We start from the raw sequence: 20,086 nt of genomic DNA, 5'->3' as shown, positions 1-20,086 counted from the left end.
TTAGTTGAGCCCCATGGGGTTGACAGATGTGACAGATGTTGCTGAAATGCATGGGGCACCCTGCACACACCCTGAGGTCTGGGCAGACTTGAGATATCAGCAGCTTTGCCTGGAGGCCAAAGGCACATCATACACTGAACCAAAGTGAGTGTGCCTCCCAAGTCATGAACAACAAAAACTAAACCAGAAACAGAAAAGGGCTGAGGGAAGTATTTTTTTAACTCCAGAAAGGGCATGGGAGGGTGTTAAAAAAACAATTCTGATAAGGAGTTAGCATTCTCAGGGTCTGGTTTGGGGGACTGACTTACACAGGAGCATAAATCAGCAGCAGTTTCAATCTAAAGCAGTCCGAGTCTCTGACTGGAAATACAATTGGGACCTAAAGCTGAATACCCAGGACTATATTGAATTAAGTGTGTGGATTGTGTCTTGTTCCCATACTTTCCACCACTATGATCCTCATCTTTACCTTAACAAAGTGATGTCAAGCAATCTGAGAAAAAAAAAAAAAAAAACAACAAAAACATGTCCCACAAAAGAAGAAAGTGCCTTCACATTTCCCAGTATCCAGTAGAAATTATTGAGCCTGATTTGCTAATCCATCCAATTCAAGGTTGTTTTCATAGCCACACCATGGCAGGGGGGGCACAGCACAGGAGAATGATTAACTTAATCCTCCTGCCTTGTTTGTTTGATGCTGTCTCACTCCAGTGCGAGTCAATAAAACTTTGTGCACCAACACAATTCCCAGCACATGCCATCTGGGCCAAAATGGGGATAAGCAAAGCTGCCTTTCTCTTCCTTTTCTTGCTCAGCTCAGGTAAGAGCCCTTTGCCTTCTGCTTGCCTGGTTGGGACTGGGGCCAAACACTAGCAGGCTCTGTGTGGTGAAGGTAGGTCCCTAAGTCAATGTGTCACTCCTTTCCTGGACAAGGATGGGTTTGATGGGGCCTGGCTGCTCAGAAGGAGCTGCTGTTGAGCACAGAGAGAGCTGTGGTTGCCCCAGGGTTGTGCTCATTAGCAACACCACAAGACCAGCTGCCTTGGTGTCTGCATGGGCAACTAATGGCCCCAGACAAACCTTTCCCACAGCCAGAGACAGGGCACCCTTGGGAAGCAGCCTGTCAAAGGCTTGTGCAAAACCCACAGCAGTCAGTCAGAAGTTAGCTCTAATTTCAGCAGGCTTTGGATCAAATGCTAAAGGTAAAGTTGTGTTTACTGCCAAGCATTGTTAAGCACAGTGATACTGATTTTCATCCTTTATGACAGGAGTTTTAAAGCTTTGAAATGGAATATTTAAAACCAAATTAAAAATTATCAGGCTTCTTTATATTCCAACAATTTCACATCCTCTGTTGTCAAACACAATAAAATGTTCTCCCTTGTTTTCCAGAAGGCAGTAGGTAGAAATTTACTCCCCAGTAACCTAGATCACCTTTTCCAGGAATATATCCAGAATTCTTTCTTACAGTTCCAAAAGATGATAAGTGTTCCACTGATGGTAATACATGGATTTCAAGCTTTGATGGTAATATATGGATTTCAAGCTTATCTACAAATTCTGTAAATAAATATTCCATATGTAGTATATATTTCAATCAGATTTCAATCAGCTACTGTACTCTCTTGTACTTTGAAATTTTGTATAATTTCATGGCACTTAAATGACTTTTTAAAAATACTGATAAATACATATCAGCATGGTTTTTATGAGTGTTTAATAGTTCAGGTCAGAATATCAGGGACTTAGGGTCAGAATACCAGGGACATATAATTATATGATTGCAGCAGGTTATAAAAGAAAACTGAGAAAGTGGGGGGTTTATTTGTTCATTGTTATCAGCTCCAGCTGATTTGCTCAAAAGTGATGGTCCACAACTGCCTTAAAGCAAATTTTTATGTTTTCTGGGTTAGTACTGGTCAAATCTGGAATATTGACCAGTATCTTGAATATTCTGTTCAATTACCCCATGCAATATCTGGGTTTATGTATATTTTAGTTGGACTAATATACTCCCTGATGCATTTAAAATCTCTTCTATTATTTTCTTAAGTTTCCACTTTGCAGTGTTTTTCAAGCAACTAGCATCACCTTTTCTTTTTTATTATCTAAGTTTCTGCCAATCTGTGTTGACTTTTAGTTTATGCATGTCATCCAAATTCCCATGTATTCATTCTCAATCCAACTGTAATAATTTTTTTTCTTATAGTCACTGAAAAGGAATAGTATCCAAAGCAGAGCTCTTTGAAAAAATAATTTTAAGATGAGTAAATAAAGTTTGGAAAGGAGTATTTTCTTTTTCTAGTCCCTTGGAACAGTAGCCTCAGTTAAGTTAGGAAAAAAAATCAGGAAAGGAAGCACTTGTCTAGTAACTCCATCAGGAGAAATTAGCAGGCTAGGCTATTGGTGCTCTGCATAGCCCTGCTGTAACAGTAGGACTAGATATGGGAAGCCTCAGTGTCAGGGGTTTCTTAAGACATGCAGGTTTTATAGCATTGAGCCAACTCTGCAAAGGGACACAGAAAATGCCCTCGGGCAATGGACAATCTTATTTTCATTAGTGGCCAAAATATCTTTTATTTTGTGTGAATCTGTGTCATATGGAGTTAGGTGATGAATGGCCCATATGTCATGGGAGTTAGTAACACTGGAGTGATGCTGCAGTGAATTCAGCCCAAATATGAGTAAATGTAAGTGTAAATGAAAAATTCACATTACCTGTGAGCATGCTGTATAAAATTATGAACTTCCTGCATCTGTCAATAATAATCTATATTGAAAAAAATGAAATAATTAAACCATATGACCAATTAAACTCACTTGTGCAACACTGTAACCTGATGCTGGAGACGGAAATAAACTCTTGTAGAAATTAGAAACAGAAACATAGAATCTTTTTAGACATAGAAAGAAAAAAATTAATTAAGTGATAAACTCCACTGTGAGCTACAGTATTTTAGAGCTGTGTTAGAATTATTAGCAGGTAGATAATACAAATCTTATGCATATGTCACTTTCAGATCTAATAATACTAACTGATTTACTGATTTAAAATCTTGGGTTAATTTGTTGCAACAGAGATGTAGCCTGACAACTTCATTACTACATCTGCTCAACCCATTGCAATAAAACAATGGTGGGCATTGTAAAAGGCTGTATAATAACTTTGTGATTGAAGTGTCTTGCTCTAGGGCAAGACATGTTGGGACAAACAGCTAGGCAGTGACCAATGAAGCTGCAGGGATTGCACAATCCACATGACAGGTCAAAATCTCCCATCCACCTAATTCATGCTTCTCTAAAACCTTGATATGGGTATCACTTCCCTTCATCTTTCTCTGGTTGGTGTTGACACCACTTAGTCTCTCTCTCCATTCCCCCTCACTCTTGTTTCCCATTTTTTACTTTTAGCTTCAAACTTATGCATAATCAGAATTGCCTCTACATCTTTCTTCTGCCTCTTTCTTCCCACGACATGTTGCAGTCATTCAGCTGTGATTCTGTCAGGAGACAGAAATAACCTCAGAGTTTATCATCTTTTACCCAGAATTATGCAAAATAAATTGTGTCTTCACCTGTCCAAGCTACATGGAAAATGGGACTGAAATCCAGAGATTATCTTAACTGCAGAATTCTCAATTGTAATGTCTGATTCCTTCCCTTCTAGTGAAAGGAGATATACTGGATGACTATTCAAGAACAGATGGTGTTTGGATACTTACTCGAAAGAAACAGTTTTATGAGACAAATGATGAAAAAGAATGCGCAGACAAATGTGAAGCAGAAAGAAATTTTACCTGCAGGTAATTTCTGTTGAATATTAAAACTGTGCCATTGTGGGTGTCTGCATATCAATGATATGTTCCTACCTTTACTCAGAACCACATCCCCATTCTGCTGCAGCTCTGCCTACAGCAGTCTCCCATGCTGTGCCTTTAGCTTGTGACTTATCTCCAGCCATAAATTAATTACCACAAGATCAAGGAAAGAGCGGATTTACAACCTACTACTCACTTTATAGTAAATATTCAAGTTCCCATTCTTATCCAACATTACATGGAGAACTGCTTGAGTGTCTCTAGCTGGGTGTTGCTTTGTTTCTCAAGAGTGCAAGATTGCTAGTTCATTGTAGGGACAGTAACTAACCTGAGCAGCTAGGATGATGTTGATAATGTTTTGCCAGTGCATTTCTAGTTCCCCACACAATAATTTATTCATGAAGTCATATATCCTGAATAAATGAGCCACTTGAGAGTAGTAGATAACCCTAACCTCTTACTTGTCTAAAATACTGAGTGCAGTATCTGAAAGATAAGAATGAATATAAGACAGTGCTAGCAAATTAATAATTTATAGAAAAATACTGATAAGTTTAATAATTTGAAATCAATATAAAATATTGCTTCCTATGTCAATATTGCTTCCTTCTCAATTTCAACAGGGCTTTCCTATTCACCAGGAAAAAGCTACAGTGTTTAACACTGGCTGAAAATGCTAAAATGACAGTGACGTTTGCCAGCACAGACACAGTTCTTTATGAGAAGATAAGTATGTGTACAATAAGATGTAACATATTTACTCATCAAGTCTGTTCTAATGGCATCCTTCTTTTCTCTGCTGCAGTGCTGGAGCAAATCCCTCTATAGGGCAGAAAACTAATAGAGAATTTGGGGGCCAAACAGGAAGAAGCCACATTACTAAAAATACTGTTCAAGAGGGATCAAACACCAAGGCCTAGATCCATGGTGGTCTCCATGTGCCATTTGAACTGGGAAGTTACTTGTTGCCTTCCTCTCCGACCCAGTTATATAGTCTTCATCTCCTCTCCCCGGGTGTCAGATGTGTCTGGCTTTATTATTTAGACAGGCTAAAATAATTTAGGAGGAACCCATTTTTTCCCAGCAGATTGGTCTCCTGTCCTGGCTCTAACATTTCCATTTTATATTTTGAGGTTTGGGGAGATTCTTCTTGTGCAAACAAGAAAAGGGAAAAGGAAGGGAAAATCAAGATCACTGCCCTCAACAACTGGAAATTTTTCAGTGTCTGTTGCCAATAAAAGCACCATTGACATGATTTGCATTCTCTGTCTTGGAATCCCAATAGAACAACACCTGGGAGAGTCCGAGGCTAAGATGAATCAAAAGTTTGGGGGCCCTTATGTGACAAGTGCATTTTGATAACTATTTTCTGCTTTAAAGGGATGGCTGGGTGACACCCACACTGCAAATATGCTTATGAACAATGCCTATCCAAGAATCCCCAGCTGCTGCTGAAAGACATTCCTATTTATCCCTGTATTATGATAGTATAAGCCTGCATTATTTTGCACATCAAAAACTTGATATAGCTGTTCTCTTTACTTGATTATATAGCTTTATAACAATGCTTCAGAAATGTTTCTATTTAGATCTCTAGCAGCTGTAACTAATTTAAAATACATTATAGAATGTCTTCAGGCACAAGAGGTTCAAAACATGAGTAAAACACAGTCTATTACGTGCAGATGAGCTTCAGTTATATCTGCAGATTTTCAGCACCAATGAATGTTGTAACACCACTGAATTTACAAATTTGATTCCATTTCAGTTTACCTTATGCAGTGTAAAAGAGGGATTGGGATAGACTACAGAGGAACAGAAGCCAAGACTCAGAGGGGTATTCCATGCCAGAAGTGGGCAGAAAAAATACCCCACAAACCAAAGTATGTCCCTATTTACATTTCTTTCTGCTGTTCTGAACCTTTTCCAAGTTTCCTCATCTTCATATATATACACAGATTTATAGTACAAGTTATCAAATCCTGTTGTCAGGTGACTTTTAAAAACAAATTTATCTTTATCTGTCTTGTTACTTTTGACTCTACTGCAATGATCTGGATAAAGAAAGGATGCATTGTCAGCTAGAGAAGTTGTGTCTAAATGTGAGGTGTCTTAAGCAGATTAAATGCTCCTCTCAGCACAATGAAGATTTTTGCTATTGGTAACAGTGGGGTCAGAATTACTCTCCTCTGTATAAAGTGATATCTGTCCAACTCTAGGCTCCTCCTACCTGCCATACAGATAGTAAAAAAAAAAAAAAAAAATTGAGAAAAGTATCCAAGGACCAAATGGATCTGGCTAGGTAGAGTCTTCTCAGGGCCGGCTGCCATTGGGCTCACTGAAGCAAGTGGGGAAGCAGAGGTCCTGTGTCCTCTCATCTATGCTGAAGGGTTTTTTTAAAAATTATTTTGCTTTTATTCTAATTAAATACACTCGGATACTCTTGTTCAGATAATTTAAAAGTAATTTCGTCTTCTCTGGGAAGATTGCTGTAAGAAGAAGCCCAGCTTCACTTGCTTCAGATCTCTATGAGACCTAGTAGTGTTTGATGAATACTCTAGAAATACACAACTTTTAAAGCAACTCCATTAAGACAAACACATGACAGAGCCACAGGTTGCAGTGAGCTCATTAGATCAATTGAATGCACAAATTAAAGACAATAATTGTCCTTTGAGACTGTCATTGTCCTTACAGGCTGTAAGCTCACTTCTTTGTGGCAACTGGGGCTAGGGAGAAAGCTACTAATAATCGTAGTTAGGAATTATTTTTCAATTTTCATTTATGGATTACAATGGGAAATCAGTTTCTCTCATTTTTGCTCTGAATGAATAAAATACCTTGCTAGCTGAGCAGGTTGAACTTTTCCCTTCCACACCACTAAAGTACTGGCATTAAAATAGAAATTTAATACTATTACAGTTATACACCTGAAAAACACCCCAATGCAGGGTTGGAAGAAAATTACTGCAGAAACCCTGACGCAGATGAAAATGGACCCTGGTGTTACACAACAGATCCTGCTATGAGATTTGATTACTGTGCCATCCCAGAGTGTGAGGACCAGGTCATGCACACTGGAGAAGGTATATTTACTTTTCAGAGAAGGATGTTCAAGTAGGTTATATTATTCCTGCTACTTTTTTGTGCTTTATTTCTATAGATTTTTTCAAACTAGAATTTAAATCAAGATGAACTTGAGAAGTTCTCAACAGAGAGGTTTTTTTCCTAATTGGCTTGAGTTATCAAAGTTATTTTGTAAATATGGAAGAACTAAATTTGCTGATATTGTTTGCTTTATCTTTATCGGTCTTGCTACATTTTACTCTACTGGCAGAGAACTGCAGAGATCTGGATAAGGACTATTATTGCTCTTACAGCAATAATTTATTTAATTGTAACAAGGGTAAAGTGCTGTGTGACACACTGAACTCCCCTTGCTAACAGTACATACAGATACATGACAAATTGCTCCCTGCAAGTGAAACATACTCCTGAAGCATTATTAATTTGGCCAGGCTGTAATGCGCAGCTTTCTGAATTCCCTTCATTGTTAGCTGGAGCAAACCCTACTCATCCTTTCAGCATAATCCTCCATGAATAGGCTGGGGTGTTCCTTGCTACTTTTCCTTCTGCCTAGGACCTCAGGGGGAGTGCATGCAGTGTAACGGCGAGGATTACCGCGGAGAAGCTTCCAGAACAGAGTCTGGACTGGAGTGCCAGCACTGGGATGTGCAAGAGCCTCATATGCATGGATTTATCCTGAAACAGTGAGTGACACTCAGCACCAAATTCATTCCCACAGAGCCTGGGAGAGCCTGCCTGCAGACAGCCTCATTGCTGCACGTGGCTGTTGCTGCCTCCCAAGTTTCTCTCCATTTTCAATGTACAGCTATCCAGAGAAGGATCTGAAGATGAATTATTGCCGTAATCCTGATGGTGAACTTCGGCCCTGGTGTTTCACTACCAACCCGAATAAACGCTGGGAATATTGCAACATTCCTCGGTGCGGTGAGTCTGATTTCCTGAGATCACTCCACAGAGTAGCTCATTAAAATTATGCAAGGAGGGGAAAGAAAAGAAACCACAGTTCTTAGTAACCTACAGACATCTCTGTGAATCAGGGAAAGTGCACATTAATAAGCAGAATCACTCATTAAACTTCTATTACGTAAAATCATGTATGGTCAGTGAGGATGAAGGTGTCACAAAGTGAAATATGGCCAAAGATGTTATGGGAAACCTTAATTTGTCTTTAACCATTTTACTTTTCAACTTACCTGGGAGGCAGGACATTAAGGTTAAATCAGGTGGTGGTTTACTGCTGATCTGCTAACTCACAGAAATCATCTAAATTACCATGTGGCTATACTGTGATATTTTACCTGGGTCTGATCGGCACAGCCAGTGCTGCCTTTTTCCTAGCAAGGCATGAATCCTGAGAAACAGGTTCATGCCTCAGGAGAAAAATCTGGCCTATCAGTGAGCTAGCTTAATCCATTAAGTTGAGCACACTAAATCTGGATATTTCCAAGGCACTGAATAAAGGGGTAACATTCCCTATTGTAGAAGTGGATTGCACTTTGAGAAAAAACAATTATAAGTGTGGTTTTTCTCTCTAGAGATTGCTTTCTTATGTATCTGCACTTGCCAGTGCTCTAAGCAGTGGTGTGTGTTTGCTAGATGTGGTTCTCTTAGCATGCTCAATTACTGATGGCAGAATAACTATTTATAGACTTTTGTATGATAAATTGTGACAATTACCACAGCATTTCCATCCTGCACTTAAAACTTTAAGTTTAAAGAACATACCAACCTTTTAGGGTCACACTCATGTCCTTGAGGAATTCTGTATATTGTAAGGATGTGCTGTAAGTTAATTTTCCATTTGCCCTCTGCAGGTTCTACGCCTCTGATCATTACTCTTGTTTTCTTTGCTGTTCCCCACATGGCAGACCATTTCACTTTCTTTTTTTCACTATTCCTTCTGTCCCTCTTCCCCAGTTCACTGACTCCAGAGGTTCAACTCTGAAGGCTGCTCTGCTTTCTCTCACAATTTCTTCTTGGTCTTTTCTGCCCTTCCACACTACCTGTGTGTATTGTATTGAGTACTGTATTATTATAATACAATACTCAATAAAACTCCATCTCACTTGGGTTTACAAGACTGTGCAAGACTACTCTGCCTTTCCTGCTCTGCTCTCAGGGGACAGTAGGCACAGAGTCTGGCTCAACCCAGCCAAGTTATTTACTGGCTGCTGTAAAAGGGCAGACACAGGACATCCATCTGGCAGTCTGGAGGCCCATAAAAATGTCCTCCTTGATTTTTACATGGCTTTTAACCAGTGTAACCTCTGCTGAAATAAAAAAAATACATCCTCAACATTACAGAAACAAAGGCATTCATATATTTTTGAAAGCATTACTTAACAGTATTTTCCTCCCCTTCCCTTTTCTTTTTTTTCTCTTTTCCTGTTACAGCTACACCCCCACCAGTCTCTGGCCTAGACTCCCAGTGTCTTTCAGGGAGAGGAGAAGACTATCGAGGAAGGATAGCCATCACCGAGTCGGGAAATGCCTGCCAACACTGGAACATGCAGTTTCCTCACAAGCATGGCTGGGTTCCTGACAGATACCCCTGCAAGTATGCTGAGCCTCATCATTTTAACAAATACCAAAGAACAGTTGTTCCCTATCAATCCACATGCAGAGGCAAGAGGAGGACAGGTTTTCCTGATTTATGCTGTTAAGTTGTAATTCTCACTGTTTGTCAGTGCTCATAACTTCTGTTCAGGTCTTGCTCTTCATATTTTTTCTGCCTCTCTGTTTATTCTCATGTATTTTTCTCACTTGTCTCCTTCACATCCCACAGCAGAACTATAGTTAGTTCACTAATTTTATGTTAAAAATCCTTTGGCTGTGTTTTGGCACATCTTCAATGCATTACTCTTCTGAAGAGTGATACTCCAAGGACAGCATACTCCCATACCTTGTGCTCCAAGGTCAGAGGGGCTGGGTCTGCAGAGCATTACTGATGTGCAGGAATAGCTGGGACTGGCCTGGTTTATAGCTCTGTAGTTTGATCCTGCAAGTTTTCCTAGGGAGCTGGAACCCTGTCCGCTCTCACGGGGCAGAAAGCAGCGTGCATCAGTTCTCCTATGTACACATTCCAGCCTTGCCGGGCTCTTACTGTAATCTCAGGGATATCAGTGCCTTGTGTTTTGAAGTCAGCTCTCACTGCTGCATCGTGACCTCAACAACAAGAGCAGAAAGTGTAGGCATTAGAAAAGTTCTTCCTATATCTTCAGCATTCAGACTGTGAAGTTGAAGACCACTGATTAGTCCCAAAGGAGTGATGCACGGGTTAATCAATCTCCAAAAGGAATAAATACACCACTGAGCTGAATTCTGCATGCAGTAGTTGTTAATAGTCATGCACACAACTCTTCTGGATTTCTGTGACTGGTTTAAAGTCTGTGTTCCTGTTTCTTGTTTTAAGGGGCTTAGAGGAAAACTACTGTAGAAACCCTGATGGAGAGAAGAAGCCTTGGTGCTACACCACCAACAGCAATATTAGATGGGAATATTGCACAATTCCTCCCTGTGACAGAACAGAAGAAGGGATTGCTGGTATGAATAGTGGACTGTAATTGAGATAAGGACTTCAAACTAGTGAAAGATTCATTGTTTCATATTATAAATGTGCTTAATTTTTTTTTTCAGTCACTTTGTCACTCTTGATGTTTGTCTGCCTGGCATGTTGCAAAATCTGCCAAATATTAAATTTTGAGTGGTTAGGAAAATACAGTGAAAGATACAAATCACAAGCTGAACTCAATAGAAGAATTACAAGATGAAAGATATTTATGTTTTTATATTACTTTCTTCCCAAAGGTAGGCCAATTATAGCAAATTCATTGAAAAATAAAAAGGTTTAAAGGGATGAAAAATTGCTAAACAAAATTAACTCCTAGTTTTGGAAGTTAGCCACAAATGAGAGGATAAGAGCTTCCAATGTAATTAAAAATCACATTGAAACATTCATTCATTTAAGCACAAAATTAACAAGAAAGTCTTAGCACAATCAAAAGGATAATAGAGAGACTGAAGTTTAACATAATGTCTGTTTGAGAAATATCATGGACAAAATCACCAGTATCTAATCTTTGAGGATTTTGCATGAGAACTTTCTTATCTTTAATTCTGACATGTTCACTTATGCCAAGATGAAACTGGTGAACCCTTCACTAAAAAACATCTGACATAAGATGTTAAAACTGTGAAAGGTTAAAACTGTGAAAGTTTTCTCAGCCCTTCTGCTGCAGGTGTGATGACTTCACTGGATACTGTCTGCATAAACGAGTCGTTCATTTTTGTCATCCTGTGTGTTTGAGGCTTTCTTGTGCCTGCTCAGTAAGAACATTAAAATCACGATGCCAAAGACTAGTTTCTGTTGTTTGCTGCAGATGTGCCTGTACAAGCTCCCCTAACAGAGGAGTGCTACCGAGGCAAAGGGCAGAGTTATCGTGGCACAGCTTCAGTCACTGTATCAGGGAAGAAGTGCCAGGCCTGGAGCTCCATGTTCCCACACAGGCACATAAAAACCCCGGAGAAATTCCCGGACGCGTACGTTTATCTCACCTTTTCTCGCTTTCTCTGGCAATAACTGCTGCTGGTTGTATTATCTTTGCACAGCTATGCTTTAAAACACTGCTAGGGAAAATATCGATCAAAGTGAACTTTTCTAATGTACAGAAATGTTTTCTGTTAGTCTCGTTTGTAAGAATTGTGTTTTCTTGTTACCTAAATTCTGAGTAAAATACAGCTGTGTCCCTTACTCTTAAATATGATCTGCAACCAACACTAGGAGACTTGCATCCAGAGACAAGGCATCTACTGAAATATGTGTTTCGTTTATGAATTTGAAACTTGCTGTTGTGGCCTCTCTAATGATTTAATCTGGGCAGGACACAGCATTTATGATACAAAACACACAGTCAGATACGTCATGCTCAGAAATGCCAACTGAGTGTTCTTTGCCATTGGAATTGGGCACCCAGAATTCTGTGCACTGAAATTTCCCCTTGAGTTATCTTCTTCAGATTAACAAAACTGTACCAGGAATGACTGGAGCAGTGACAAGCTAACCAAAATCACTCATGTGCCAGTTTTTAGTAAGGGCAGGAGAGCAAAAGGATTACAGGAGCAATTGTGAGGAAAATGTGGAATTCATGTGTTCTGTCATATTCAGAGAAAAAGCACTTCAGTTATTTTTTATTCTGAGACCATGCTGTGATTTAGGAGGGGGAAGTACTACAACTCTGCAAATTATTGAAAAGAGAAATTCTACTTGCCCATGCCCCACCCAGCACAGACATGGGATTCCTCTCACTGAAGTCAGTAGAGGACTACCCCGTTCAATAGAAATGGGGTTTGGGGCTGTAAGAGGGGATCAATTGCATAAGCATTTGTTTGCCATTCTTCTGAATATGAGAAGGAACCTTTTAACATTTAAAATTTTTTTGAAAAGCCTAAGTTCCCCATAATAGTATGAATTTTCTTGCATATTTATTACTAATTCACACATTCTGACAATTTTGTATGCTCACATACACCTACTTGTAAATTTTTTTTAAATTGCCATGTGGGGTAATTATTTAGGTACTAGTACATTGAAATATTACAACCAGATATAAGCCAGTAGTTGAATTGTTTCCTTATTCATAAATACATTCAGGATTCCAATGCACATGGGAAGTACAACTCTTCACTAGCATCACAGCCACAGATGTTCTTGCTGGTAATAGGATATCTGACCAAAAGTAAAACCAATAAAACTATTATTTGTACATAGTAGATGTACATAGTACATTCTTTAGTCAAGATATTCCTGTGCTTACTATCAGTCTTGTGCAGCATGACTGTTGACTTTATTTGTGCAGGGATTTGAGGGAAAACTATTGTAGAAACCCAGATGGTGACAGCAGCCCGTGGTGTTTCACCACTGACCCCAACACGATATGGGAGTACTGCAATCTCAAGAGGTGTGATGATCATGCACAAGAGCCTGCACCAAATGCCTCCCCTGGAATGATGGAACAAAACACTGGCTGGACTACACCCACCACATCTGGTAACAGCTGGCTATAACCATCACTTCCTGCAGTGCCTATGGTAAATAGCAACCTATCAAAATTATTCTTGAGTCTCATGGTTTAACCACAGCCAGAAACTAAGTACCGTGCAGCTGCTCACTCATTCCCCTATCCCTTCTTTCGTGGGGAGGATAATTTTTTAAAAAGTAAGATTCATGAGATAAGAATGGTTTAATAATTGAAACAAAATTATGTACAATAACTATAATAATAATAGCAGCAATAATAATAGTAATAATTGTAATGAAAACACAAGAGAGAGACAAAACCCAAAGAACAAAAGGGATGCACAATACAATTGCTGACCAATGCCCAGCCTGTCCCTGAGCAGCAATTAGTGGCTCCATCCAGTGCATGTAATGCTCAAGCATGTTGTTCTATGGGATGGAACATCCCTGTGGCCAGGCCAGGTCAGCTGTCCTGGCCATGCTTCTGCCCAACTTCTTGTGCACCTCCTCACTGGCAGAGAAGGGGAAACTGAAAAGTCCTTGAGTTAGAGTAAGCACTACTTAGTAACAACCAAAATATCAGTGTGTTGTAATTGTTATTCTGATATTAAACCTAAAACAGGGCACTCTACCAGCTACTAAGAAGAAAATTAACTCTGTCTAAGCCAAAACCAGGACACTGACTAGGCTTGCAATGTAACAATTACATCCCTCCTGCAGCTCCCTGATCTGTACTGCTGCATTTTGCAGCAAGTGCTTTGTATATCTCCTGTAGCCTATGTCTTTTTACAGTGCATTCTGAAGGAATTCACCTTTTTCATTTAGGTGAACAAGAGGAAAAAAGACATTTCTCTAGCTGTGTGCTATTGAAATATGTGACTCTTATTATCATAAGAATTTTGCTTGTGTTGTGCTTTATGCTTTTAGAAGGGTGACCTTAGCTTGTATTGTTCAAAGGCAGATTAGTTTTGCAAAATTAGATAAATGAGGTTTTGCTATGTCCTGTTTTGTTACTTCCTTAATTAACAGCTCACATTGGTCAAAGGTGGCAGGGTTGAACAAAAGACACATTTCTAAATTGAGTTGAGTGCTCTTCTTACATGCAGCAGAAAAGAAGTACCTGTAGCAAAGTCCTTGTTAGCAAAAGTTGCTCCTTCAGTCTAATGGGCTGCAGAAATATGCTTCTCTCATGGAAGTGCTTACTGATACCAATTTAGCAAAAATCTTGAAGACTTTCCAGATATTTGCAATATGTTATAGAAAATGTTTAGCCTGAAGTTCCTTGATATCAATATATAATCACCCTGAATTTATGAATGGAAGTGTTAAAAATCATTAATTTTGTGGTGCATTTACTTTGGGAAGCATGGATAACTGTAGGGTAAGAATAATCTAACTTTGACTATAAGCAGGTAAATGCATATAATTTGGACTTTCAAGGCTCAGAAATAGTTTCAGAAGCTCAATGTTTCTGCATGAAGCCTAAGAACTGAGGTATACACAGCATTTTTTCCTTAACTCACACAGTCAACCAGAAAAGCAAGAAAATTGTGTAAGGTAATATCTTACTCATATTAGCCCAGTGTTGTGAATATCCCACTCACCTGAAGCAAAGCTTGTAATATACTGAATATACTGTATATATACTGTAATATACTGACTTAGAGACTGTGGGCAGTGTGTTCATTGGTAGAGTCAAAAATCATCAGACACAGGTATTCATATCCTGCTATGCCTGCCTTTTAAGGAATTCAAAGCATTAAAACAGTTAAATTATTTTTGTCCAGATCAAGTAGATCGGGGATGTGGAAAATTAGGAAAGTTCCAATTTTTTGCGTGTAATTTATGTCACAGTGATCTGGGGATATACTCACACCCATGACTGGTGGATCTTCAGACCAAGAGCATGGCCTGGATGCTTAGAGACAAGGGGTTTTTCACTCCCAATTATTTTATTCCAGCAGGTCTAATAAAACACTTTCTCTCTCTGCAGTCCTGGTGTCAGTCACATTTTAAAGCCTTTGGAGCTACAATATTATTCCTGCCAGTGTTTTGCTGTTTGCATGCCTAGTGTCCCCATTACTAGAGAAGTTACTTCATATTTTCTTTTCCTCCCTAGGCTGAAGTTGGAGGATCTCTGGTGTGCCAAGAGAACAAATTTGTCCAGTATGGAGTCACCCCTTGGGGACTGGACTGTACACAGCCATCAAAGCCTGGTTTTGCCCAAATTCCTGGTTTTGTTTCTTGAATCAAGAATGCAGTAGCTTCCCACTGAATCTGGATGCAGGCTAATTTTTCTGGAAAGCAGTCCCTGTGTCAGAAACAATATTCCAAGTATGGTTTTATGACTAGTTTTAAAAAGTATGTAATAATTCATAGGAATCCTCAATAAATACCACTACTGGCTGAGTGTAAGCAGCCATTGCAAAGCAGTAGCCAAACTGACAATTGTTACTGTCTGTCAGAGTGTCCCTGTTGTACCTGTGTGATTCAACACGGTTGCATGTGACAGCAGCTGTAAGGCTCCTACTTCACCCCTGTTACACCCCAAATACTTAATCCAGGAATTAAATTGAAGGTTCTTTACACTAGTTGGCACAAAGAGAAATCCCAACCAGATACTCTCAAGAGGTGAAAAATCACACAAGAGCTTATTGGCAAAAACATAGAAAATAAAGGGACTTTGGCAAAAGGATTAAATACGACACCATATTCACTTATCATAGCATTACTTAGTATTAATTTAGTACTTAGCATTTACTTAGCCCATTTCACCTAGAAACTTTTAAACCTATGAGATCTTATATTACTCACAAAGTTCCATGAAAAGAGAATTAGGATAAAAAAGAGAGACAGAGAAAGACAGAAAGACGGGAGAGATTTAGAAGAACTCACATAGAGTTACCACCTCCTAGGATTCCATTGTGGGTGAGATAGGAACTCCAGGAAGCTGGCAGGGTCCAGACCATGTGCTGGCCCTGTGCTCCATCTATTAAGCCTCCATGGATCTTTCTCCTAAGGAGAGACTTCCAGTCACTTGGCCAGTCAGGGGCTGGGTTAGCACCACACCCCCATGTCAGTGATTGATTGATTGATTGACAGCTCTGCCAGGGCTGAGGGGGGCTGGGGGCAGGGCAGGGCACCACCTCACCTAGCAGCACATAAGCAAGCATTTGAAGCATCCCAAAAAGTGGCTGAGGACACTAAACTTACCCAGCCTCTGACAAGGATCCTGTGTCTCAAGACATGGCACTGGGACCTTTCCTCTTTCGGTCTCATCAGGGTCCCATCTAGAGACAGAGGAGAAAAGAAAGCATATTGAAACTCATATAATGGGCAATTGCTATACCAGTAAAACCTAATTAACATCTTTTTATGCAGTTCTTTTCCCCCCCACCATCTCATGAGTCCTAAAATCACAGGATAATGAGGCTCCAGGGGGTGAGTTCATGCAGCAGTCTTTTAGCACCTAAAGAAATCCAGCAGATCATCTGTGATTCCCTGTGCTCCTGGAGGCATCACTTTCCTACTTTGAGGTTTAATTCTCTAACATTAGATAATTCACGCATCTACTTGTGATACTTGTTGGACTTGTAAGCCGAGTTCCAAAACAAGCTTGGCAAATTCAATTTAGGCCCCCTTGCCTTTTGGTCTCCACAATCTTACATGTCCAGCTATCCCTACAACAAACCAATACACGTGTCCCAGATCACCACCGTTATCCCTCCCACCAAGCAGGTTTCAGGGAGATTCCCAGAACCTGTACTCAGGGAGAGAGAAAAGGTCAGTGGACATCATGGGAAATGACATACAGTACAATTCTACTACTGAAATGATCTGGATTGCCTCAGGGGTGAGAGTTAAAGAGAAAATAAAACTCATTCATGCCAACCTCCTCAGCATGTCATTTTCAGGGTCATGATTTCAGACTATAAGCCTTTTCAACTTAACCAATCCCTTCAGTGGTTCTCCAACTTAAATCTTTCTTTTAATCCTTCCCTGTCTACAGCTGGAAAGAATCAGGAGCTGGGTTAGTATGGCCTCCAGTGAGTGATTGATTGATTGATTGATTGATGGATTGATTGACAGCTCAGCCAAGCTGGGGGTCTGGGGGTGGCACACTGTCTCACCAGAAGCAAGACCTGACCCATCCTCAACCACACGTGCACCAGCACTGGTTTGAGACACTCAGCTCATCCAGCCTCTGACAGCCACCCCATATCTCAGTACAACAGACTGGAACCACCACACTGGGACCTTTCCTCTCCTGCTCCCATCTAGTAGATGGAGAGGAAGGGAAAGAAGAAGAAAGCATGCAGAAACTCCTGTAAGGGGCAGCTGCTATTCATAAATCTAATTAATATCCCTTTATGAAGTTCATTCCCTCCAGCAGCTCTTGAGTCCAAAAACTGCAGGACAATCAGGCTCTGGGGGGCAAATGCATACAGCAATCTTTCAGCACCCAAGGAGTCAAGCAGATCATCCATGATTTCCAGTGTATTCTTGGAGGCAACACTTTCCTTGTGTGAAGTTTAACATCATCTAATATTAGATAATTTACACAACTATTTTTGATACTTGAACTTGTAAGCTGGGGTAGGTTCTGAGAGATTTTTTTTGTCTGGGGCCCGATCTCTACATTTTGGAACAAATAACAATAATTTGGGAGAAGGCCAACAGGGTATCAGCTCCTTCTTGGGCACTGTTAGGAAGCCCACCACTTCCCACACACTCCCAGTACTTTTATCACATGTTGGAGCAGGGAGAGGGATCAGTTGTCCCCCCCCCCACAAGCTTAAACTTTTCATGCAACAGTATGAAACAATATGTTTAAAAGACTAGTCTTTTACCATGTGCTTTCTCTTCAGAAGGCTTTATTTCATTTCCCCAGTAAAATTTTCAACAAGTCTCTGTCCTTGTAACTTAACTACTTCTTTTGCAGGGTGTGGTATTATCACCTTCAGCTCTGCCGTTTGGCATGCTAATTCCTTAACAAAAGGGCAGGGCTGAGTGTGAATGTTCAAGGGCACATAATTATTATAAAATCAATAATGAGAAATCAACCACATGCTAAAAAATTCCTATGGACAGTTTGAATGAAAATGGCTTGGAGACTGCCTATGTACATTTAAAGAGCTACTCTGCACAGAAGCTTTGACCACCCCAAATTGGTCAGTAGCCAGTCAAGCTTCACATGGCACCTCAGAGTGAGAGGCACTGTGAGTAATAATGGCAAAGTGACCACGATTCATGGCAGAAGGCAGTAATGGTGCCTCTGCACATCTGGAATATTTGCATCCAATGCCATCCATGACACATCCTGATGGCAATGTGGTTGTTCAAATCCAAACTCATGTCCTGAAGCCAGGGAAGTCACAGAAGTTGCAGCAGAAAGGACATCCGGGTTCGTGCAGTCTCAGAGTTGCTGCACTGTGCTGCAAAGAGAGGCAGGTGGGCTGCACAGTACTCAAGGGTTGCAGCACAAAACAACAAAATGAGAGAAGTTAGCACCAAGAGGTAGCAATCATCAGCCCTAGTAGCTGGCTGGATAATCAGAGGCAACTGTTCATGTGGAAGAACTTAGTAAACATTTCATTTTGAACCATTGTTGACCTCCCATTGATTTTGGAGGTCTTGGGAGTGTTTCATGTGCTTTTTGCCACGGGGACTGGATTCATAAACATTGGTAAATAACTGAAGGCATAAACATGAGTCACTACTTAGGCACATCACAAATGTTTGATTTAACAACATTTTGATTTAGGAAACCCACGGGGTTATTGTGGATTTTATGCAGTGTAAATGCTTCTTTTGCTATATACTTGCCTGGGAACATAAGCTGTCAACATAAAAAAGCTAGAAAGCCGTGGTTCATTTTTGTTCCTCCTACTCTTGTAATTCCCTCTTTTGTTTATAAAGCCTTCCACTAATGTTTTTATTTGGAAGCTTAATAACAGAGACAGCACATTGGAAAGAATCTTTGTCTAGAGGCTTCTGAGAGGCAGAACAAAGTAACAGAAGGATGAATATCATTCTTTCTTGACTGTAAGCAAATAAAACCCTGGTGACAGTCTCCCTGCCACTGCCCTTCCACTTGTGGAAGCAACGAGAATAGTCCTTATTAAAGTACATGTTGAAAATGCAAAAGGCAAAATACTGAGCATGGAGCATAATATGTCAGTGATTCACCATCCTCTTTCATATATGTATTCTTTTCCCATACTGCTCTTCTGCTCACTTTCCCCCCACCCAATATTCCTGAGGCTTTGAACTCTCATTCACTCTCATGTCAAATTCCTATGAAGGAGAAGCCTTTATCCAGGACTATTTTACCAACCAAAAGGAAAATTAAATCTCAGCACCTGAACTAAAACATAGCATTGATTTCTGCAGAAAATTAAAACCAGAACTTTTCCTTTATGTTTTGGCTGCTGCAAATCATGGGTGCACCTGGAATTCAGCCAAGTGATATACAAGTTGTGAGGGCCGCCTGGAGGTGAGCTCATCCCAACACCTGCTCAGAACAGGTTCAGCTCTGTCAGACTGCTCAGTGCCTTGTTCCTGTCAAATATGGAATGCCCAAGGGTGAAAATCCCACATCCTCTCTGGACCCTTGTCCCACATCTGAATACATCAATGGAGGACTAATTTCTCCTCATATCTAACCTTAATTTCTCTTGTTACAATTTGGGTCCTTGCCTTTTGTCCTTCACCTGCTGCTTCTCCGGGCTGACTCTGGGTCCATTTTCCCTCAGCTTTTCACTGGTTAACTGTACATAGCAACAAGATCCCACCCTTTTACTCTTTCCAGGATGAAGATGCTTCGTCACCTTACTCATACACCACATGGCCCAGCCGGCAGTTTGGTGTCCTGCACGCCAAGGCTGGGCCCTCTCCAGTCTGTCTTCCAGCAGCAAAGCCAGAAGTGGCTGTGGCAATGCAGGTGTGGTCTCAGGAGCGCTGAGGAGAGTGAAGAATCCCTTCCCTCAGGCTGCTGGCTGTAGATCCCACCACAGGCTCTGTACGGGGGTATAACCCAGCTGGCCTTGCTGTGAGGACGCGGTGCTGCCGCAGCCCGAGCCGAGGAGCTCAGGGAGCCTCGGCAGGGCCGCTCTCGGTGCGTTCGCCATTCAGGGGCACCGGGGCTCGGGGCTGTTCCTGCTGC

General features: G+C 40.6%; 1 protein-coding gene across 1 annotated transcript; it reads left to right on the top strand.

Moving 5' to 3' along the window:
• Positions 1 to 760: 760 nt before the first annotated feature.
• On the top strand, positions 761 to 15,369 carry LOC132071140 (plasminogen-like). The gene is made up of 12 exons (XM_059468491.1): positions 761 to 820; positions 3,668 to 3,803; positions 4,442 to 4,548; positions 5,587 to 5,701; positions 6,741 to 6,904; positions 7,459 to 7,588; positions 7,711 to 7,829; positions 9,300 to 9,462; positions 10,318 to 10,448; positions 11,285 to 11,444; positions 12,761 to 12,992; positions 15,041 to 15,369. The coding sequence occupies exons 1-11, from the start codon at positions 772 to 774 to the stop codon at positions 12,966 to 12,968; spliced, it is 1,482 nt and encodes a 493-aa protein (XP_059324474.1). The 5' UTR covers positions 761 to 771; the 3' UTR covers positions 12,969 to 12,992; positions 15,041 to 15,369.
• The last annotated feature ends 4,717 nt before the right edge of the window (positions 15,370 to 20,086 follow it).

This window comes from Ammospiza nelsoni, chromosome 3, assembly GCF_027579445.1.
Source record: "Ammospiza nelsoni isolate bAmmNel1 chromosome 3, bAmmNel1.pri, whole genome shotgun sequence".
Lineage (NCBI taxonomy): Eukaryota > Metazoa > Chordata > Aves > Passeriformes > Passerellidae > Ammospiza > Ammospiza nelsoni.
The sequence above is the reverse complement of the archived record's forward strand: the minus strand, read 5'-3'. Positions and strand labels throughout refer to the sequence as shown.